General features: G+C 53.4%; 1 protein-coding gene and 1 long non-coding RNA gene across 5 annotated transcripts; one reads left to right on the top strand and one right to left on the bottom strand.

The window, feature by feature from the left end:
- Positions 1–68: 68 nt before the first annotated feature.
- Positions 69–6,701, bottom strand: Myl2 (myosin light chain 2). 4 transcript variants are annotated; one of them, XM_005080644.4, is made up of 7 exons: positions 6,437–6,699; positions 5,427–5,516; positions 3,998–4,073; positions 2,477–2,581; positions 1,619–1,697; positions 1,488–1,536; positions 69–295 (listed from the first exon to the last, which is right to left on the bottom strand). In XM_005080644.4, exons 1-7 carry the CDS (start codon positions 6,437–6,439, stop codon positions 197–199), a joined length of 501 nt encoding a protein of 166 aa, XP_005080701.2. In that variant the 5' UTR covers positions 6,440–6,699; the 3' UTR covers positions 69–196. The 4 variants fall into 4 exon arrangements, with proteins under 4 accessions (XP_005080701.2, XP_040587510.1, XP_040587511.1 ...); XM_040731576.1 differs by lacking the exon at positions 5,427–5,516 and having other exon boundaries at positions 6,437–6,701; XM_040731577.1 differs by lacking the exons at positions 5,427–5,516; positions 6,437–6,699 and adding an exon at positions 4,482–4,993.
- A 94-nt stretch (positions 6,702–6,795) lies between these two features.
- LOC121134016 lies at positions 6,796–18,458 on the top strand. The gene is made up of 5 exons (XR_005871017.1): positions 6,796–6,974; positions 8,239–8,425; positions 10,151–10,476; positions 11,500–11,614; positions 18,157–18,458. It is a non-coding gene; the product is annotated as an uncharacterized LOC121134016 (long non-coding RNA).
- Positions 18,459–19,745: the final 1,287 nt, after the last annotated feature.

The following is a 19,745-nucleotide window of genomic DNA, read 5'->3' as shown; positions in this document are numbered from 1 at the left end:
CCTTCACACAACCCAAATACTTTGTGAGTTTGGCTATGTAGGACCAATGAGCCAACAGCCCCCATGACTAGATCCAAGACTTCCTGTTTATTTGCGCATGACCCTGGGATGGTGAGCACCTGCAGGCTGGGGCAGCAGGGGCCGGGCTGGATAGCAGGGTGTCGGTCGCCGGAGACTATGGCTCAGGGCTCAGGGCTCAGTCCTTCTCCTCCCCGTGGGTGATGATGTGGACTAAATTCTTGTAATCTAGATTGCCCGTGACATCTGGGGGAAAGGCCGCGAACATCTGGTCGATCTGAGAGCAAGAATGGTAGGTTGCAAAGACAATGAGTAGCAGGGGTAGAAAGGGCCTGAGACCCCAGGAAAGACCCGGGAAGGACCCCATCCCAAAGGCCAGGACCTGCTCCACAGCTGTCACCGGGTCTGAGGCAGGAGGGGCACTGTGAAGTCCCAAAGGTCCAGCTCCCTGGCACTCAGCCCAGGCTACTGTCCTGGGGCAGCGTCTGTGCCCACATGCTCCTGTGTCATTACCGTCCCCGTCTCTATTCCCCAGGGTGACCCCCAAGGCCCCTAGACACCCCATAGGGGAAAATGGAGAGCCAGCCACACAGGGGGCCTGGCAGGTCAGGCTCGGGTGTGAGAGGTAGGGCTGTGGCTGAATGCAGGCAGAGGACAAGTTGTGGTCACATGGTCGGAGAGGTCACATTCTTGGAGGGAAATCAGGGGTTTTACATGCAGTTTCCCTGTATAAAAAGTATTGGATGTCTAGTCCCAGGACAGCCTCCAAAGCCACAGAGAAACCCTGTCTTGAAAAAACAAAACAAACAAGCAAAAAGTATTGGATGGAGTAGGTGCTCGTGATCCCAGCACAGGGAGGCAGAGACTGGAGGACTGGGAATTTAAAGTCACCTGGTTTAAGTAGTAAGTTCCAGGCTGGCCAGGCCTGTGCAGTGGAAACTTCTTAAAAGGCACCCCGCCACACACACGTGTGTTTTTGAATGGTTGCCACCGATCCCCCCCCGCTTTTCTCTATCTTGCAGTGCTGGGGACTGAACCCAGGGTTTCTTGCACGCCAGGTGAGTGCTCTGCCTCTGAGCTACAGTCCCCTGCCTTGTTCCTCTTATTTTGTGACAGCTCTGACCAAGTTGCCCAGGCTAGCTTTGAACTCTGTAGCCTGCACAGGCCTTAAACCTGCAATCCTCCTGCCTTCGCTTCTCTGGTAGCCGAGATGGCAGGTCCGTGTCGTGAGGCCTTGCTAGCTTGAACTTGTAACCACCAAAAGACACTGCGCATGGCCCCGTGATGGCATTGTGAACACCACCGAGCCTCGAGGCTGCGGATTGCGCTCTCATCCCTCTTGGACACATGGGGAGACCGAGGCACAGTGAGGTTAAAGTCTAACGTCCCGTGAGCAAGCCATTCTTAGGTGATGCACACTAGAGCAAGACAGAGCTGCTGTGAAGGCTGGGACACTGGGGACCCTGTACCTCCTCTTTGGAAAATCTCTCTGCTTGGGTGGTAAGCATCTCCCGGACACTGTAGGAGAGGAGAGAGCAAGAGCTGGTGATTTATGTTGCGGGTGGAAAATGAGAATCCCTCTCCCTCAGAAGCCACTCACTAGTCAGCCTTCAGCGACCCTTTGCCTTCAGGGTCAAACACCTTGAATGCGTTGAGAATGGTCTCCTCGGGGTCAGCCCCTGCAAGAGAAGGTAGGCTCACCCATCCGTCGGGACTGGAGCAAACCCAGGTACCCCTGAGCCAGAGGAGCCGGGGCAAGACCGCTTCCCTCAGGGAGACGTGGGTTTGAAGGGCTGGGGAGTTGGCTCAACAAGAGGGCTTGCCGCCCTGAGCGCCCACATGGTAGCTCACAACTTGGAGCTCCAGCTCCAGCACTGTCCCCTCCTTCTGGCCTTCATGGGCGTTTCGAGCATGTGCTATGCACGCACACATACACATCAATAAAAATAGGACCTTAAGGGGAGGCTGAGGAGTCAACAGGAAGTCAAATGCAAGAGAGGCTTCAAACACACGACTGTGACTCTCGGACTTTGTGGGCTGCAGGGAGCTTCAAGCAATTCGGCTTTCTGTCTAACCTGCGGGTTAGAGTAGAGCTGGCCTCTCAGGTGCTCTGAAATGTGTCAGTACCTGGGGTGGATCAGCCCAAGGCTAGGTAGAGGACTTGGAATAGCCCATTGCTGGAACAGCGCCCCTGCTGGAACTGCACCCACTCTCCAGCAGGGGGCGCAGTCAGTGCTCTTAACCGTTGAGCTGTCTCTCCAGCCCTTCCACACTAATTTTCAGTAGATCCTTGTCCACTTGTGAGCTGCCCACTTTCACCCATGCTGTCTCTTCCAGAGCTTAAGTCATGCCCCGAGTGAACCCACGCTTACACCCGCATGCTCACACATGTTCATTTGCATGCACACACACATGCACGCACGCACGCACCCGCGCAGGCTCACAAGCGGGACCTCACCTTTAAGCTTTTCCCCAAACATGGTGAGGAACACGGTGAAGTTGATTGGACCTGGAGCTTCCTTGATCATCTCGTCGATCTCTTCATTTTTCACGTTCACTCGTCCTAGGGGGAGACACCAGAACTCAGAGCTGGGAGCGGCAGCTGCGGCCCTTGGTGATCCAGCTTCTAGGAAGCCGTTCTAGGAACTGTCGGGGACAGTGGTATGTGCGTGCGAGCGTGCGTGCGTGTGCGTGTGTGTGTGTGTGTGTGTGTGTGTGTGTGTGTGAGAGAGAGAGAGACAGAGAGGGAGAGTGTGCGTGTGTGTGTGTGTGTGTGTGTGTGTGTGTGAGAGAGAGAGAGACAGAGAGGGAGAGTGTGCGTGTGTGTGTGTGTGTGTGTGAGAGAGAGAGAGAGAGTGTGTGTGTGTGTGACAGAGAGAGAGAGAGAGAGGGAGAGAGAGAGGGAGGGACGGACAGACAGACAGACAGACCTAGAACAGATTTCACCAGCAGTGTTCTCCAGCAGCCACCCAGCACCTGGGTGGAACGCACTGGCTAAAACAATGTCGTCAAGGCTGGGGACACGGTGTTCAGGGGATTCAGGATTTGCCTGGCATGCAGGAGGCCCTGGGTCTCACCCCCAGCACCACATAAACCAGGTGCAGTGGTGAATGCCTATAACTAAGCACTAGGGAGGACCAGAACTTCAAGGTCCTCCTGGGCTACATAGTGAGGTTGAGGCTAGCCTGGGCTACATGAGACCTGAGCTCATTAAATGAAAAAATAAGTCTTCAAGCCTGACACCTTTAACGTAGGAAAAGTCCTTAAGTTGCGATGCCCTTCTGAGACGCCAGCAGAGGGCTATGTCCCCAGTCACTGAGGGAACGCTTGGTCAGGCTGCCGCAGCCCACAGCTGTGGGCATCATGCCTGCTCTCTCCTGCCTCAGAACACTGCCTTTGGGCTAACCAGACAAAGCTGCTCCCTTCTTAAGACCGTTTTTAAAATCAGAGGCTGGCAGCCGCAAGGTGAGTTGCTCAGCCCACAGGGCTGCTCTCAGAGACCCGAGTTCTCAGGATGGGAGCAGGTGGTACCGGAAGGCGGGTTCACACTACTGTGATGTTAGATAAGCCAAAATCCCAAACCAGATGACCCCAATAACTTGAAAGGCAGACATCTGGAAGGATTTCAATGTTTGAGGCTGAAGCGTTCACTAGAGCATAGCCTTTTGGGTAATTCTGTTTTCTCCTTTATTCTTTTCTGAGTAGTTTGGATGTTCTATTGTGAGGCAGGAATGTGTTATAAAATCCCCCACCACACACACACACACACACACACACACACACACACACACACACGTCCCGGGTTAAGTGGAAAGGAGAAGCATGTAAAGGCCACTGGAGTTGCTCCTAAAGGCCAGTGACAGCTGATACTTTGGAAGAGGACAGATGGGCTCTGGGCTTCTTCTGACGCTGTTCTCCCTGTCCTCCTCCACCTGCCCCGGTTTGGGAAGGAGCCTTGCGCAGAGTTCATGCCACATACCTAGGGCAGCAAATGTGTCCCTCAGGTCATTCTTGTCAATGAAGCCGTCTCTGTTCTGGTCCATGATTGTGAAGGCCTGTGGGACGGGGACAGCTCAGCTGAGGCCAGAGGAGGGGCTTCTGGAACCCCAGGGACCGTGACAGAGTGGGGACTGGAAACTGTCTGAGTTGATTTAATCACACAGTCTCCCGTTAGGCCCCCAGCCCAGAGAATCAAAAATATGTCCCCATAAAACCTTGCCCAGAAGCTGGGTTGTGGTGGCGCACACCTTTAATCCCAGCGCCCATGAGGTGGAGGCAGGTGGATCTCTGTGAGTTTGAGGGCAGTCTGGTCTACAGAGAGAGTTCCAGAACAGCCAGGCCTACAGAGAGAAACCTCGTCTCGAAAACCAACACAAACCCTGTTCAGAACATTCCAACATGAGAGCCCCAGGCAAACCCTAACGTCCTTCAAGAGAGGAAATGAGACACCAAATGAGGCTCACATGTTGGAATACGCTTTAGCCCTGAAATGCTTCAATCCTTGTCACAGCCAGGATGGACCCTGAAGGCAGGATTTTCACACAGGGAGCAAGTCCACCAAGATGGAGCGTGGGCCACCCTTTTGTGAGGCGACAGAGGTATCCCGAGGTTCCGCCGTGGTGACCGGTGAGGAGTAACTCAGGTGAGCCACAGGAGGCGGTGTCCCTGCCCTCTGAGTTAGCAGGGGCAGAGGCACCACCTTAGAACCCGTCTGGAAGTGCTCCTGTGACCCCAGCGCCTCCCCAAGCCCACCCCCAACTCTGAGCCTGTCCTCCTTGGCCGTGGCCAGTGGCTTCACTTTTACCCCTCTAGTTAGGACCAGCGGCGCCTGCAGCAAGGCCCAGCCCCGCTGTCGAGGGCAGCCCTGCCCTTCCCCCTTTGGCGCCTGGAAAGAAGTTCTCCACGGTTAATGCGCAGGGACACGGAGCAACGATGGACACGGGTGGATGGCCATGCCGCCCAGCACCAGGAACCCAGGCGGGGAGGAGGATGGGGAAGGACCACAGGGACCAGTAGCTGGGCGTGGCCCTTCCGTCATCCTTCTGCATCTCTCTTCTCTCTGTCGCTCATCTTTCTGCCACTCCCCCCTCCCGCCCCCCGCCCCCAGCGCCCACAGGAGCGACTGAGGATCTCAGGCACAGGTGACCAAAGTGCTGGTGGTGGGGATCAACCCTGAGCAGAGACTGCCAGTGCCGCCTCAGCACCTACTCTGTTCTGTGCTTTTCTGGATACTTCCCTGCACGTCCGCCAGGGGGCGCTCTTTTTGATAATCTACAGACGTTAGTAAGACCAAGCATTTGTTTGGGGGATTCGATACAGTCTGGATGAGCTTGGACATGCGGGCGCGCGGGTCATTTCCTGGGTCGGGTGTCCTCCTTTGTGGGGAGGGGGGCTGCCGCCACACCTACCTCCTTGAACTCCTGGATCTGGGTCTGCTCGAACATGGAGAACACGTTGGAACTTCCACCCTCCACCCTCTTCTTGGCTTTCTTTGGTGCCTGAGTTTGGGGGAGGGGCGGCCATTAGACACAGCTGAGCCCTGGGCCAGGCTCTGTCACCTGGTGAGTGGGTCTCCTTTGCCCAGACACCTAAAAGCATGCAAACACTAATTCTTGCCTCTGCTCCACCAAGGAGACAGAAGTACTGGAGGCTCAGAGACCAGGTCACACAGCCGCAGACACTCATGCAGTCTGTGCCCCTAGCCGCTGTCTCTCTCTGACTAGCAGTTGGGGACTCCCTGTGCTGGGAGGCAAACACCTACCCAACACTACAGGGGACAAGCATTCAGCATTTGCAAGTTCAAAGGACAGAACCAGAAAAAAACACTTTTCCTGGCTGCCAGAATGGGGGGAAAATAAATTTGATCCTTAAAAGCCTCCTCTTTGGCTAACTCTGGGAGTTATTGATTTCCTGAGAGGCCACGAAGCAGCAGGTGGGGAAAAAAAAGCAAATAAAATATAAAACCACCCCAAACCCAAAAACCAAACCAAACTCCTTTTTTTTTTTTGGTTTTGGTTTTTTGAGACAGGGTTTCTCTGTAGCTTTGGAGGCTGCCCTGGAACTTGCCCTGTAGACCAGGCTGGTTTCGAACTCATAGAGATCCACCTGCCTCTGCCTCACGAGTGCTGGCATTAAAGGTTTGTGCCACCATCCCCCGGCAAAACAAAACAAAAAAAAAAACAACAAAAAAACCCCCAAACCCTCATTTATTCGATTTTTGCAAGTCCCCCGAGGAGCTGCTCTTTGTCTTGGGGACACTGATTGGGGGCCCTCTGCGTGGCTGATTCAAGGTGCTCGCCCATTCAGGGCTGGGGTCTCGAGAGCGCCTTCCTCCTACTCCAACGGGGTCCTGGCTTATGGGGGCTGCCTCTTGGTTTCCCATCCTGCATCTTCCCTCAAGGGACCACTGGTCACTCACCATGGTGTCTGTAGCTGGCTGCTTCCTCTGGAGAATTCAAGGAACCTGCTGGCCCGCGTCTGCAGTGGAACAATAAATACCCCTTCCCTGGCGATAAAAATAACCCAATGACCACTTTTGGCAGTTGTAGGTGAGGCAGAGGCCACCTAAGCCCCCCCTACCCCATGCCGTTCTTCTGAAGTAAGTCTCTTCACTGGCGGTCACCGCCTGGGTTGACACGTGAGACCCAAAAATGCCTTCAAGGTTAAAGAGACAGAGGCTGGGGCCTGGCCTGGGGAGGGATGCTGCCCGCTCGCTCTCTGCCACGCCTGTCATTGTCTAACGGGAAAAGGAGCCCAGGAGGAGGTGTGAGCATTCGGCCATATCTAGGCTCCCTGGCACCGCAGGGCCTTCGCGCCTGCGCACCTTGGGCAGCCTCTGGTGCACACCATCTTTGCCCAGGTGACCCGCCCTCCTCCTCCTCTGCTTTGTGTCCCCACCCGGCCCCCGCCGTGTTCACGCTTCTGAGCAGGCAGTGAGACGGACAGCCGTGAAAAACGTGAGTTCAGAGAGGCAGGCCGGCTGCTGGGGGCAGTTCTGGGAGGACCAGAGTGTCACCGCACCGACTCCTTTTCTCTTTGAGACATGGCCTCGTGTAACCCAGGCTGGCCTTGGACTTGATATGTAGCTGAGGGTAGCCTTAAACTCAAGGACTACAAAAAGGAAAATACAGGGCTTGCTCTTCCATTTCCTCCGCTCAGGCTGGCCTTGGACTCACTACATCGCCGAGGTTCACTTTGGAGCTACGATCCTTCTGCCGCCTCCTCTTGAGTGCTGGGACCACAAATGTGGGATCCGGGAAGCCTTCGGGAGGTGACTGTTAGTCATTTCCTTCCGAGGTCAAGATGGTCTCCATCTGTGGGGCACAAACGTGTGGTCGCATAATCCTATCAAAAGAAGGGGCCACTGGAGAGACGGCTCAGCAGTTACCAGCCCTGGCTGCTCCCAGAGGACCTGGTTCCCAGCACCCACAAGGCAGCTCACGCCTGGCTGTAACCCCAGTTCCAGGGGACCTGATGCCCTCATACAGACGAAAGGAGAGAAAAAGGAAGGAAGTGGGGAGGGGCAGGAAGGTAGGGAAGGGAAGTGACACCTGTTATCCCAGTACCCAGGACTTGAGGCAGGAGGATCAGGAGTCCATGTCATCCTTGGCTACACAGTGAGTTCAAGTTCAAGGCCAGCCTGGGCTACATGTCAACAACTCAAAACACAACCAATTGAACAAAACCCCATTCCCCTGGCTTCTGGAGATCCTGCGGAAGCGCACGTGACCGGCCAGGGGACGCAGTGACTGAGAAGGGAGGTGCCCCACAATGGCTGTATGAGGGTGAAGGGGTTCATGGGGTTACCATGAACCTGGGCGTCCTGTCCCCGTGAGCCTCTTTTCCACTGAGCTGTCTGAGGGGCAGGCTTATGCTGCTGTGTGAGAAACCTTTTGGTTATCTGGTGAAAGAGCCTGGCCTGAGGGTTCAGGACCTCAGCCTCCATGGACCTCCAGAGCTTGTTTCTTCTGGTAAACATGGATGTGCTAACTGCCCCTGGGGCTGTTGGACTCAGCAAAGGAGACCAGAGGATTCTGGGATCATGGTAGCCCAGCTAGGGCACAGAACCACGTGGGCTGGAGACACAAGGGTTCAGAACGCCGAGTCAGAGGTCACGTCCTTGAGGGGGGCTGCTGGGGAGACCCGGGTTGGGTCCACGAAGGGCTCCCTCCTTGAAGCTCATGGTGGAGGTGCACAGGGCTGACGCCGCCCTGTCCCTAGGCTCTCAGGCGACACCCACCCTGTGGCTCCACGCTCTAACAGCTCGTGAGATTTCTGCAAGCCTCGTTTCTGAGACCCACTGAGCACAGAGAACCGGGAGCTCCCAGGTGGAACTGTCAGCGCCTCCAGAACAATTGAGAACAAAGCCAGCGTGTGGCTTTCTCACCGCCGGCACAAAAATACAACGGTAAACCCAGCAGCCAAGCTCACTACCTGGCAGGGTTGGCGGTCAGAAATAGAAATCGGGCAGAGGGCTGTGTCCCGCTGTGGATGTGGGCGACAGTCCCTTCCTTACCCAGCTCCTGGCAGCTGCCAGCATTCCTGGCTCACATCCATCAGTGAGGCCGCTGTCTTCTGGCCGTTCAGCGTCCCACACAGGCAGTCGCAACAACTCATCTTAAGTGTGTTTAGATGCATGGAAAAATACACACCAAAGAACAAAAGGAAATATGTCCTGCCCCCCAAAAGAATCCAAGGTCAATACTACTGAATGGTGTCTATCTATATCCATTCGGGGTGGGGAGGGGGCTCAGCATGAGCTCCCCAAGTCTACCCCAGGAACCCACACAGAAGCCAGGCACCGGTGGTATGGGCCTAAGTGCCCATCACAGGGGAGGTGGGGACAGATTTCTCTGGCTCACCGGCCATCAAGTGTAACCTAAAATAGTGAGTCCCAGGCCTCAGTGAGAGAGCCTGTCTCAAAAAAAAAAGATGGATGGCCTCCGAGAAATGACCTCCAAGGTTGACTTCCGGCCTCTGCAGGCACACACAGGTGTAGGAGAAACTACAGCCAGCCTACCCAGGCCACAGTCACCCTGCCCCCCTGCACATGCACCTGCAACACACGGGTACCTGAACCCATTTGCGAGTGAGCATGCACACGCTTGTACACATGTGCACATTGCAGGTGCGTGTGCACACACACATACACACACGCGCACACACACAATAACCCATTGACAGTTTTAAGAGATGAGAAGAAAATATAGGTCATTTATAAACACAAATATGATTTTACCCCGATTTTAAGGACTTAAGTGTTTGTTGGAGCCCTACTGTGTGCAGGATCTGGTGTACACCTGGAGTCAGGGGACACTGGGGTTTAGATGTTTCTCCCTGAAGCTCCTGGGTTGGGAATTTAATCCTCAAGGCCACATTTGGTAGTGCTGGGGGCGGGTCTGTGGGAGGTGACTGAGGTTAGATGGGGTTACAAGGACGGCCCCCAGGTGGGATTAGTGATTTAGTAAGAGGACTAGAGACTGGTAAGACCCTCTGCCCTCAGCAGCCTCCAGCCTTTGGAGCAATAACATTGCTCGTGTTTGCAAACAATCCAGCCTCTGGTGCTGTGTTACAGTAACACCGATAATTAACTCAGCGCTCAGTGGAGGTGAACTTTGAGAATCTCTGGGATATGTGCCCAACTATTGACAGTATAACACAGTAGGAAGGAATACCTTTTATTTTCTCGGTTTTTTTATGTGTGTTTGTTTGTTTAGATCATATCTCACGTAGCCCAGGCTATGATTATGTAGCAGAGGATGCTGAGTTGACCCATTAAATGCCTTTGCTTTTAAAAACCTAAGTATTGATTTATTCCTCTAAGCAAGCAAGGAAACAAACCAAATAAACCTCCAATACCAAACCTCAGGGAAATTCACATAAAACTCAGAAGTGACCAGATGAAGACAAGTCTTTGCCTCTGCACTAAAGGTGGAGAAGTGGGTGACAGTTTTGAGCTGGGCGTTGGTGGTGCACACCTTTAATCTCAGCACTGGGGAGGCAGAGGCAGGCGGATCTCTGTGAGTTCAAGGCCAGCCTGGTCTACAGAGTGAGTTCCAGGACAACCAGGGCTACACAAGGAAACCCTGTCTTGAAAACAACAACAACAAAAACTGTTTCTTTGGCACAAAAGGATGAACAGAAGTGACTCATGGTAGTTCTGGTTGTGGGGACATCAGCGTGTGCCATCCTGTGACTGTGCAGAGAGGTCACAGCTCCAAGCAAGTGCAAAACACACCAGATTCTGCAGTTCGAGGAATCACGGAGACTCCTGACATAGTCCCTGGCAGAAAGACGCGGCCTGGCGAAGCAGCTCAGCCCACTTGGGAATGTCTGGGCTTCTAGGGAGGTGAAGACAGAGGACTTTGGCTCACAGACCCAAGTGTGCCTGACTGACACCAGGGGAATATTCACCTTTGATTTTCCTTGCTTGGGTACTGAGCAGCTGTGTGACATCAGGTAGGTTTTTTTTTTTTTTTGGCCTCTCTTAGCCTCAATGTGCTCATCTGTAGAGTGGGCACGATAATGACATTACCCTGTTGGAGTTGTCAGGGGGCCAAAAGCAGATTATTTTTGTGGGTGTGGTTATTTTGTGAGTGTTGACCTGGGGACTCCTGCTGAGGTGAAGAGCCTGCTAACTTTCCTACCAGGCCTGGGGATTGGCCTGATGGTGGGGGGCAAGCTTGGAAGCGGAGGGTCCTTTTCCCATAGGCTGTGGGCACTACGGAGACCCGCCATCAAGGCCTCTATCTGAACTGGGACTTGGTACCTCCACCTGGGCTCACAGTGCTCTTGAAGATAGCCACGGAAGGAGGGTACTTGTTCTTCTGGCCCCGGGTCCTGCGTGGAGCTCACCGCTGCTGGGGGCCTGTGAAAGCAACAGTTTCATTTCTGAATGAAGGAGGCACTGGAGTCAGATGCGTGTGTAACAGTTCATTTCTGAATGAAGGAGGCACTGGAGTCAGATGCCTGCCTGCCTGCGTGCGTGCGTGCGTGCGTGTGAAGCCAGGGCAGCAGGGTGGGAACAGTAAGGGAAGATTGGAGCTGGAGCTCACAGCTCTGTCAAAAATAAACAAGACAATAAGGGCTGGAGAGAGGCGTGGGGAGTAAGAAGAGTGCTCCTCCGGAGGAACTGAGTTTGATCCCCAGCACCCACAGATGTAACTGTAGCGACAGGAATTAGTTGCCCCAGTCTGGTCTCCCAGAGGGATGCACTCACATGGGCATAACCACACACAGGCATACACACGCATAATTAAAAAGACTAAAACCAATCTTTAGAAGGAAAACAGAGGCTGAAACGGGATTCCTGTGAAATTGAACGATTTGGCCTGGGGGTGCAGGGGTGTCTTAGGCCTTTTATCTGTCTGCGTGAGACAGATTCTCACTATGTATTCCAGACTGGCCTCGAACTTGTGACCCTCCTGCCACAGCCTCCTGAGTGTTGGAATCACAGGCCTGGACCACCAATCTTCTCTGCAGGTGCCTATCCCACGCTAGCTGCCAGAATGGAGTCCAGGCTGTGTTGCTCGGCTGTCAGCAGCGAGGCCCCTGTCCCTTGACGACATGGCTTCTCAGCAGCGCCCAGGAGCCCAGGGTGAGCAGCAGGAGAGTGAGCACTGACCTCTTCAGATGAAAGGCAGAGCCAGGGGAGGGGAGGCACCTAGCATGGCTCTCTGGTCTCTTTGGGAAGTGGCCTCACCACGGCCAACCTGCTTTGGGTGCTGGGCCCTTTAAGGAGGTGATGGAGTCCCAGTCTTCGTAGAAAGAAGGTCCTGCCAGCCTAGAGCTGTGGCTGATGGCTGCTGTCACCAAGGATAGCTTATCTCCTTCTGTCATGACTCAGAAGGTGTTGGTGACAGCAGCCCCTGGGGAAGCAGCCTCTCCAGGTAGGGGTGGGGGGTGGGGGATGTTGGGGTAGGGGGAGTGGGGATGGAGGGACTGGGGTGGGCGTGGGGAGGGGTGTAGACTAGCCCCCTCCTGGGGGGCCACTGGGCACAGAGTGCAGCTCTATGCTCCAGTTACCCCCAGAAGACGGACACACAGAACCACCTTCTAGAATGCTCCTGGACACATCCATGTTCAGTCAGCTCAGCTCTTACACGCAACACTGGGTGGACACTGGGTGGACACGGAAATCTTTCTTGCACCTCTTTGCCCCCCCCACTCTTTTCATTTCTAACTCTCGCATTCCCTGGATTTCCAGACCCAAAGCCCCCACCATCTTGATTCAACCCTTGACAAAAGGTTTTTTTCTGTTTCGCCCTATTCTGTCTGTAAATGCAGTTCCTTCTAATCCTGCCCCGGATCTTGCAGTAGCTCCCAATACTCTGGGGCCTCCTCTCTCTCACCACCCTACCCCCACCCTTCACACACCCCTATTCCTGTGCCCCACTCGGATGACCCCTCTGGACCACCCTCCCCTCCTCAGCCTGACTTTGAACTACTAGAGTGCTTCAACCATTGAAGGATGGGGTTCCAGGTCAGCTTTCCTGGGGGACCCTGGCCAGATGACTTCACCAGACCAGACCTTGGCATCTTCACTCTATGAATGAATAAATAGCTCTAATATTACAACGCTGCTGCTATTAAACGATGGTGGGGCAACAGCTTACGGTACTCACATGGGCTGAGTGGGGTTAGGATAGAGAGAAATTGAGATTATTGTCCTCTGCCTTCCTGGCTCCTCCCCCCACTCCAGGCCACAGACCCTCCAGTCTTGAGGCAGATGCTCCAAACCAGCTGAGTTCAAATGGACATACCCTAGGCTCTGGAGAAGGTGGTATGGCTTTTGCTGGGTCCTCAGGACTGGGCGAGGACTTCACACTGTAGCATTCCCGGCCTCTGCACGGTGACCTTCCTGCACTGAGGTCCCAGTGACAACAAGTGCCTATCACCAGCTTGCCCCACCTCCCCCGGAATGCCAGACACTGCCCAGATTTCTCCCGGTCCAAACCACACCATAAGGCAGATGTCTATATCAGGTCCATTTCTCAGATGAAAAAACTGAGGACCTCACAGTCAGAGCCTCTGCCTTGGGCAGCGCTGGATTTGGCCCCGGTTGCTGGGGTTTCTCTCTGTGCACTTCCCTTTGACCTGGGATCCAGTTGTCCCCACTGTCCCCCTCTCGGGAGCAGAGGTCCCACTGGGGGCCACTATTGGTGGCTTTTTCTCCGATCATGTTTTCAGCCCGGGCAGACTGGCTGGCTGGGGACAAGATCTCAGGAGAGTCTCTTCTCCCAGTGCCCTTCAGATGCCCTCGGGCAGCTGTCGTGGCATGCCTGGCATTCCAGGGCATTGTCCTCTGTGCGAGACCCAGATGCCAGTGACAGCTGTGGCCTGATCTGCCCGCAGCCCCTTCCCTGAGGAACTTGGAGCCAGGACAGCGGCGGTTTCCGAGTCCTCTGATCTATATAAAGGCTGTGCTCCGCTCCTCAGTCATGCGACCTGAGGTCATGGGGTGAAGGGCCTTTCAGCATGTCTTCAGCCAACGCTCCGTGTGCCTCCCCGCCCGGGAACACAGGCTGGTGGCCTCGGCTCTGCGGACTCGCAGGGACAGTGTCACCTGGCGCTGACGGGATGAGGGGCCACTTTTGTGGCCTCCACTCAGCTGCTTCCAGGAGCAGATTCCCTTTGCCACATGGCCACAGCCAAAATGTCCCCAGATGCTGCCAGCCATCCCCTCAGAGACAGAAATGAGTGACTAGGGTGGTGGCGAGCATGAGGTGGCTCTGTGGGTGTCACCAAAGTCAAAAGCCTGGTCCTGGGGTTGGCTATGCCATATTGGGTGACAGCTGGGACCCAATGCTAACTCTTAAGTGGAAGGCTCCCCTCTCTGTGCCCATGTCACCATGTCCATAGCGTCAGCTCTACGCTTCCACCAAAACGCACTCAACTCCTAGAAGTCCTCCAGGTCTCCTGTGGGCCACAGTCACCTCTCCCCATCTCCTGGATGACACACAGCCATGAGGGACCTTGGCAAAAGTCATCACCTCATGCCCACAGGGTGCTCTGTGGACACCCCCTTGGATGAAACTGCTGTCAATAAGGATGCCATTGGAGACCCAGGTCTGATACACAAGGCCAGGCGGGAAGCCAAGTTCAAGTTTGGGGTGCCATACAAGGCAGGCAAGAACAAGTGGCTCTTCTAGAAGCTTCCGTTTTAGGGATTTATCTTTTTTTTTTTTTTTTTGGTTTTTATGAGACAGGGTTTCTCTATATTGTTTTGGAGGCTGTCGGTCCAGCCTGGCCTCGAACTCACAGAGATCCGCCTGTCTCTGCCTCCCGAGTGCTGGGATTAAAGGTGTGAGCCACCACCACCTGGCTAGTTTTAGGAATATTTTTGTATCCATCATTAAGCAAAAAGAAGTTGGTAAAAACTGGGCTTGAAATTCTGGTTTTGTAGACCTGTATGGAGGGCAGTCTTGCTTGTCAACTTGACACATGGGAAGAGGCACACGCTTGAAGAATTATAGCCCATCGGACTCGCCTGTGGGCACGTCTGTGAGGTTATTTTCTTGATTGCTGATTGATGGGGGAGGGGCATCCAATTGTGGGCGGGGCATCCCATTGTGGGCGGGGGCATCCCATTGTGGGCGGGGCAGCCCATTGTGGGCGGTGCCATCCGGGAGCAGGTGGTTCTGGGGTATATAAGAAAGCAGATAGCTCATGGGTAGCAGCTTCCTCCGCGCAGCTTCCTTCATGGCCGGAGCTTCAAGCTCCTGGCTGGCGTGGCTTCCAGCAACAACCGACTGTAACCCGTAAGGCACAATACGTCCTTGTCTCCCCATGTTACCTTTTGGTCACCGTGTTTATCATAGCAACAGAAAGCAAACTAGAACATACTTACATGTAAGCTTGAAGGACTTACGGGAAGCCGGAGAATTTCCAGAAAGATCGCTGGGGATCTGGACTTGAATGCCAGTCGATGTTTCTCAAGGCAAGGTCTACCTCCGGAAAAGTTGCATCCACAGCCCCGACCCAGGCACTGCAGACAACAGGCTTTGCCTCTGCCAACCCGGGAAGATTTTGCAGGCTCCCAGTCCTGGCCATGTCAAGAGGCAGTTCCACAGACGGCCGGCAGGGGAGGCACTGCACCATGCTTTGCTCTGCCGTGGGGCTGAAATGGGGAGGGATGTCCATTTGTATCGGTTTGTCCCCACAGCCTGGGATGGGAGAATGGATCTGAGTCTCCACAAGGAAAACCATCCATCCATCCACCCACCCACCCATCCATCCATCCATCCATCCACCCACCCATCCATCCATCCACCCACCCATCCATCCATCCATCCACCCATCCATCCATCCACCCACTCTCCCTTCTCTGCCCCTTTTTTCTCTCCTCCTTTCACTTTCTCCTTCCCTCCTTCCTTTCTTGTTTTACACAGAGAGGCATTCCTCTCTTTCTTCCTTTTTTACAAAACCAGTGTAGTATCCTGTGTAACCATTTAAAAAAATCTGTAACAGTTTCTTCGTCAGCAACCTGGTAAGACAGTCATTCCATGTCAATCAGTGCTGAGCTGTCCTTTCCTGGGGACTTGGAGGATTCACCCTGTGGCTGTCACACAGCTCTTAGGGAGTGTCCCGCATCCCAGTGGCATGGGGCCTTTTTTTGTTGTTTTTTTGTTTGTTTGTTTGTTTTGAGACAGGGTTTCCCTGTGGCTTTGGAGGGTGTCCTGGAACTCTCTCTGTAGACCAGGCTGGTCTCAAACTCACAGAGATCCGCCTGCCTCTGCCTCCCGAGTGCTGGGATTAAAGGCGCGTGCCTCTACCGCCCTCGATATAGGGCCTTTTTATTTGCTGTCTGTTGCTTTCTTGTGTTTTGGTTGTTGTTTTGGGTCCTGGGGATGGAAGCCAGGGCCTTGCAGATGCTACACTCCCTCTTCCAATCTCCTGGGATGTAAATGCTAGCAGGAAGTTCACTCACTATCAAAGCCGAGAGGCCTGGTGTCACTACAGTTTGTCTTTGAGGCTTCCAGGAATCCCCAGGACATGGTTTATTTGTTTTTACTTTTTAAAAAGACTAATTTACGTGCTTTATGTATGTGGATGTTTTGTTCATATGTACATTTGCACACCAGAAGAGGGAATCAGACTACAGTGATTGATGGTTGTGAGCCACCATATGGGTGCTGGGAATTGAACCTGGGTCCTCTGGAAGAGCAGTCAGTGCTCTTTTTTTTTTGTTTTGTTTTTTTGTTTTTCGAGACAGGGTTTCTCTGTGACTTTGGAGGCTGTCCTGGAACTAGCTTTTATAGACCAGGCTGGCCTCGAACACACAGAGATCCGCCTGCCTCTGCCTCCCCAGTGCTGGGATTAAAGGCGTGCGCCACCAATGCCCGGCTTGCAGTCAGTGCTCTTAACTGTTGAAGCATCTCTCCAGTTCCCTTACTTTTAATTTTTTCTTTTTTTCTTTTTTTTTTAGATATAGCCTCCCTATGTTGCTAAGGCTGGCTTTGAACTCACAACCCTCCTGCCTCAGCCACCTGAATGCTGGGATCATGCATCCATGGTACTGACGTTTTTTTTTCTATACTGGGCACCCATAGCTTTCTATATTAATTTTCCTCAAAAAGATAGTATTTTATCTTTTAAAAAAAGATTTGTTTATTATGTATACAGTGTTCTGGCATGTTTATACCAACTCTCATTACAGACGGTTGTGAGCCACCATGTGGTTGATGGAAATTGAACTCAGGACCTTGGAAGAGCAGCCAGTGCTCTTAACCTCTGAGCCATCTCTCCAGCCCCAGTATTTTATCTTGTTATAAAAACCCAACACACCTGGACAGTGGTGGCGCACACCTTTAATCCCAGCACTCATGAGGCAAAGTCAGGCGGATCTCTGTGAGTCTGAGGCCAGCCTGGTCTACAGAGGGAGTTCCAGGACAGCCAGGGCTATACAGAGAAAGAAACCCTCTCTCGAAAAACAAAAACAAAAAAGAAAATATTTCTCTAAAAACAAAAGACGAGAAGTAGGTGAAATAAACAAAAGAGGCCTGCTTGCCAGAGCTGTCTTGCGCACTCTGTGCCGGCAGCTTCAAGATGGCCCGGCCCAGGTCAGCCCAGTCCTGGCCATGTTTACCATGTGAGGGGTCCCAGGTTCCCCTCAGTCAAACGGAATACTGTCAGAACACTGAGGACATAACCTGGTGTGGTGGTACACTGCAATCCCAGCACTCAGGAGGCTGAGGCAGGAGGATGGTCTTAAGTCAGAGGGTAGTTTGGGCTATGGAACCAGAGCAATTGAGGTCGTGATCTGAAGGAGTTGGGGGTTGGGGGTTGGGGGGGGTCATTTAAATGGTGTTTTCTCATGTGACAATAGATCTTCCAGACTGTTCCCTCTGCGGCCACTTGGGCAGCCCTGCTCTTCATCCCCATTCAGCAGATGCCCTGTGAGTTATCTATTCCTTCCCTTGTGGCTGGACAGTCACATAGTTGTTTGTATAAACAAAGATGCTTGGAGCTCCCCATGCGGTAGCCAGTGTCTCTGAGGGGAGGCGGGCTTCCACAGGCTTGCTTACCATCCCCTGCAAGTTTAGCAGGGACTGAAGGAGGGACAAAGGGAAGAAACTGAGAGGAACTGTGTGGGAGAGAAGGACAGAACTCAGGCACTGCTGGGGTTGGCTGGACTTGAGCCCTCTGTCGGGCTGGTGATGCAGTAGGCTCAATTCCCAGAACCCACATAGCAAAAGACAGGCAACTGCCATAAACTGACCTTTGACCTCCACACAGGTGCTATGGCATGCACACTTACACACATGCATGTACACACACACACACATACTCACACACAGTGTTCTGTCTGCATATACTTCTGCACCCCCGAAGAGGGCACTAGATCTCATTACGGTTGTGAGCTGGGAATTGAACTCAGGACCTCTGGAAGGGCTGACGGCGCTCTTAACCTCTGCGTCATCTCTCCAGCCTGGGATTCTTTTCTTTTACAAGTTGAGGTCTGTGTTCTCTGCCACAAATCTCTCTCACACTTGAGCCGTGAAGACAGTCTCCTGTGTTGCTTTTGAGATGCTCTGTTGTTTCTGAGATGTTTTGCCTTTGTCTGTCATCTGCTTCAAGGTAGCTTTGTAGCCAAGTGTGAGTGAACAACCTTGCTTTCCCTGTTTGCATTTTTCATAGGGCAGCCCGATGCTTGAGCACAGCGCATTGAAGGCAGCAGCTGTTATTTCTCTACCAAACTGAAAACCGGTTGCCTATAGGTGAGGGGGCCCTCAGTTCCCCATGTGCCTCTCCTACCGACACCACACAGCTTTGCAGAGAGCCTGGACTCAGAGCGATGGCTCGGCAGTCAAGAACACGCGTCAGTTCGTTACACCCACGTGGGGCTCATGACTCAGGGGATCCGACGGCCTCTTTTACCCTCCGAGGGCACCAGTCACATATGTCATGCATAGAGACACATGCAGACTAAACACTCACATATAAAGTCAATCAGTTTAAAAAAAGAGATCAGGTCTTCTCACTTGGGCATTTTAATTTGTCATCTAGAGAGGCTGAAGGAAGGAAATGATTTTGTTTTCAAGCCCAATAGGTTTTGGGCCACCACACCCTGTGTCCAGCCAACCAGGAGCTGGACCAGCAGGGGGCGCTGTAGGCTATAGGCAGCTGTTACGGAGCCTGAGGGACTCCTCTGCATAGCTAGCCAGGGCTTTTCCACGGGGTGGCAGTGTCACACTGTTCACTAGAAGCCATCCTTTTTGTTTGTTTTTCGAGACAGGGTTTCTCTGTGGCTTTGGAGGCTGTCCTGGAACTCACTTGGTAGTCCAGGCTGGTCTCGAACTCACAGAGATCCGCCTGCCTCTGCGTCCCGAGTGCTGGGATTAAAGGCATGCGCCACCAACGCCCGGCAATGGCGGGGTTCTGAAGACCACCTCAGACGCTTCGATGTCACAGGGTGAGAAAGCCCCCTGTATGAAAACAAAATTTCTTTATGACTGATTTGGAGAGCCCCTTCTGTCCCACTGTTACTGGATGCATTGTCTTTCCGGAAGTTCCCCTGGGGTTTTAGGGGACAAAACTCGTGGTGATGCAAGGATGGTGGTTCACCCAGGCTCCTGAGAGCTGGTTATTAAATTCTGGGGGTGCGGGGGGGGGGTGCCTGCAAGCTGGATGCTAAGGAAGTGTCTTAGTTACTGCTCTGTGCGAGCAGACACCTGTGACCAAGGCAACTTATGAAGGAAAGTATTTCGCAGAGGGATCCCTTGCAGTTTCAGAGGGAGAGTCCATGAACATCATCATGGCAGGGGATGGGCATGGTGGTTGGGAGGCGGGGCATGGGGCTAGAGCAGTATCGAGAACTCACATCAGGTGTGTGAGTTGCAGAGGGGAGGGGGGAGAGAGAGAGAGAGAGAGAGAGAGAGAGAGAGAGAGGGAGGGAGGGAGGGAGAGAGAGGAGAGAGGGAGAAAGGGAGAGAGGAGAGAAGAAAGAGGAGAGAGAGAAGAAAGAGAGAGGAGAGAGAGGAGAGAGAGGGAGAGAGGAGAGGGAGAGAGGAGAAAGAGAGAGAAGAGAGAGAGGAAAGAGGAGAGAGAAGAGAGAGGAGAGAGAAGAAAGAGAAGAGAGAGGAGAGAGAAGAGAGAGGAGAGAGAGAGAGAGAGAGAGAGAGAGAGAGAGAGAGAGAGAGAGAGAGAGAGAGAGAGAGAGAGGAGAGAGAGAGAGAGCACGTGTGCCTGGTAGTTTGTTAAGTGCATCCTATCTGACCCTAAAATGT

This window comes from Mesocricetus auratus, unplaced genomic scaffold, assembly GCF_017639785.1.
Source record: "Mesocricetus auratus isolate SY011 unplaced genomic scaffold, BCM_Maur_2.0 Super-Scaffold_100025, whole genome shotgun sequence".
Taxonomy (NCBI): domain Eukaryota; kingdom Metazoa; phylum Chordata; class Mammalia; order Rodentia; family Cricetidae; genus Mesocricetus; species Mesocricetus auratus.
Note: the sequence above shows the minus strand (reverse complement) of the source record. Positions and strands in the feature narration are given on the sequence as shown.

Excerpts from the sequence above, each read along its gene's own strand:
- Myl2 (XM_005080644.4), bottom strand. Across the intron at positions 4,074-5,426 it reads AGATCCAGGAGTTCAAGGAG|GCCTTCACAATCATGGACCA; the intron begins GTAGGTGTGGCG and ends CCCGTCCCACAG. Across the intron at positions 296-1,487 it reads AGAGATTTTCCAAAGAGGAG|ATCGACCAGATGTTCGCGGC; the intron begins GTACAGGGTCCC and ends TCTTGCTCTCAG.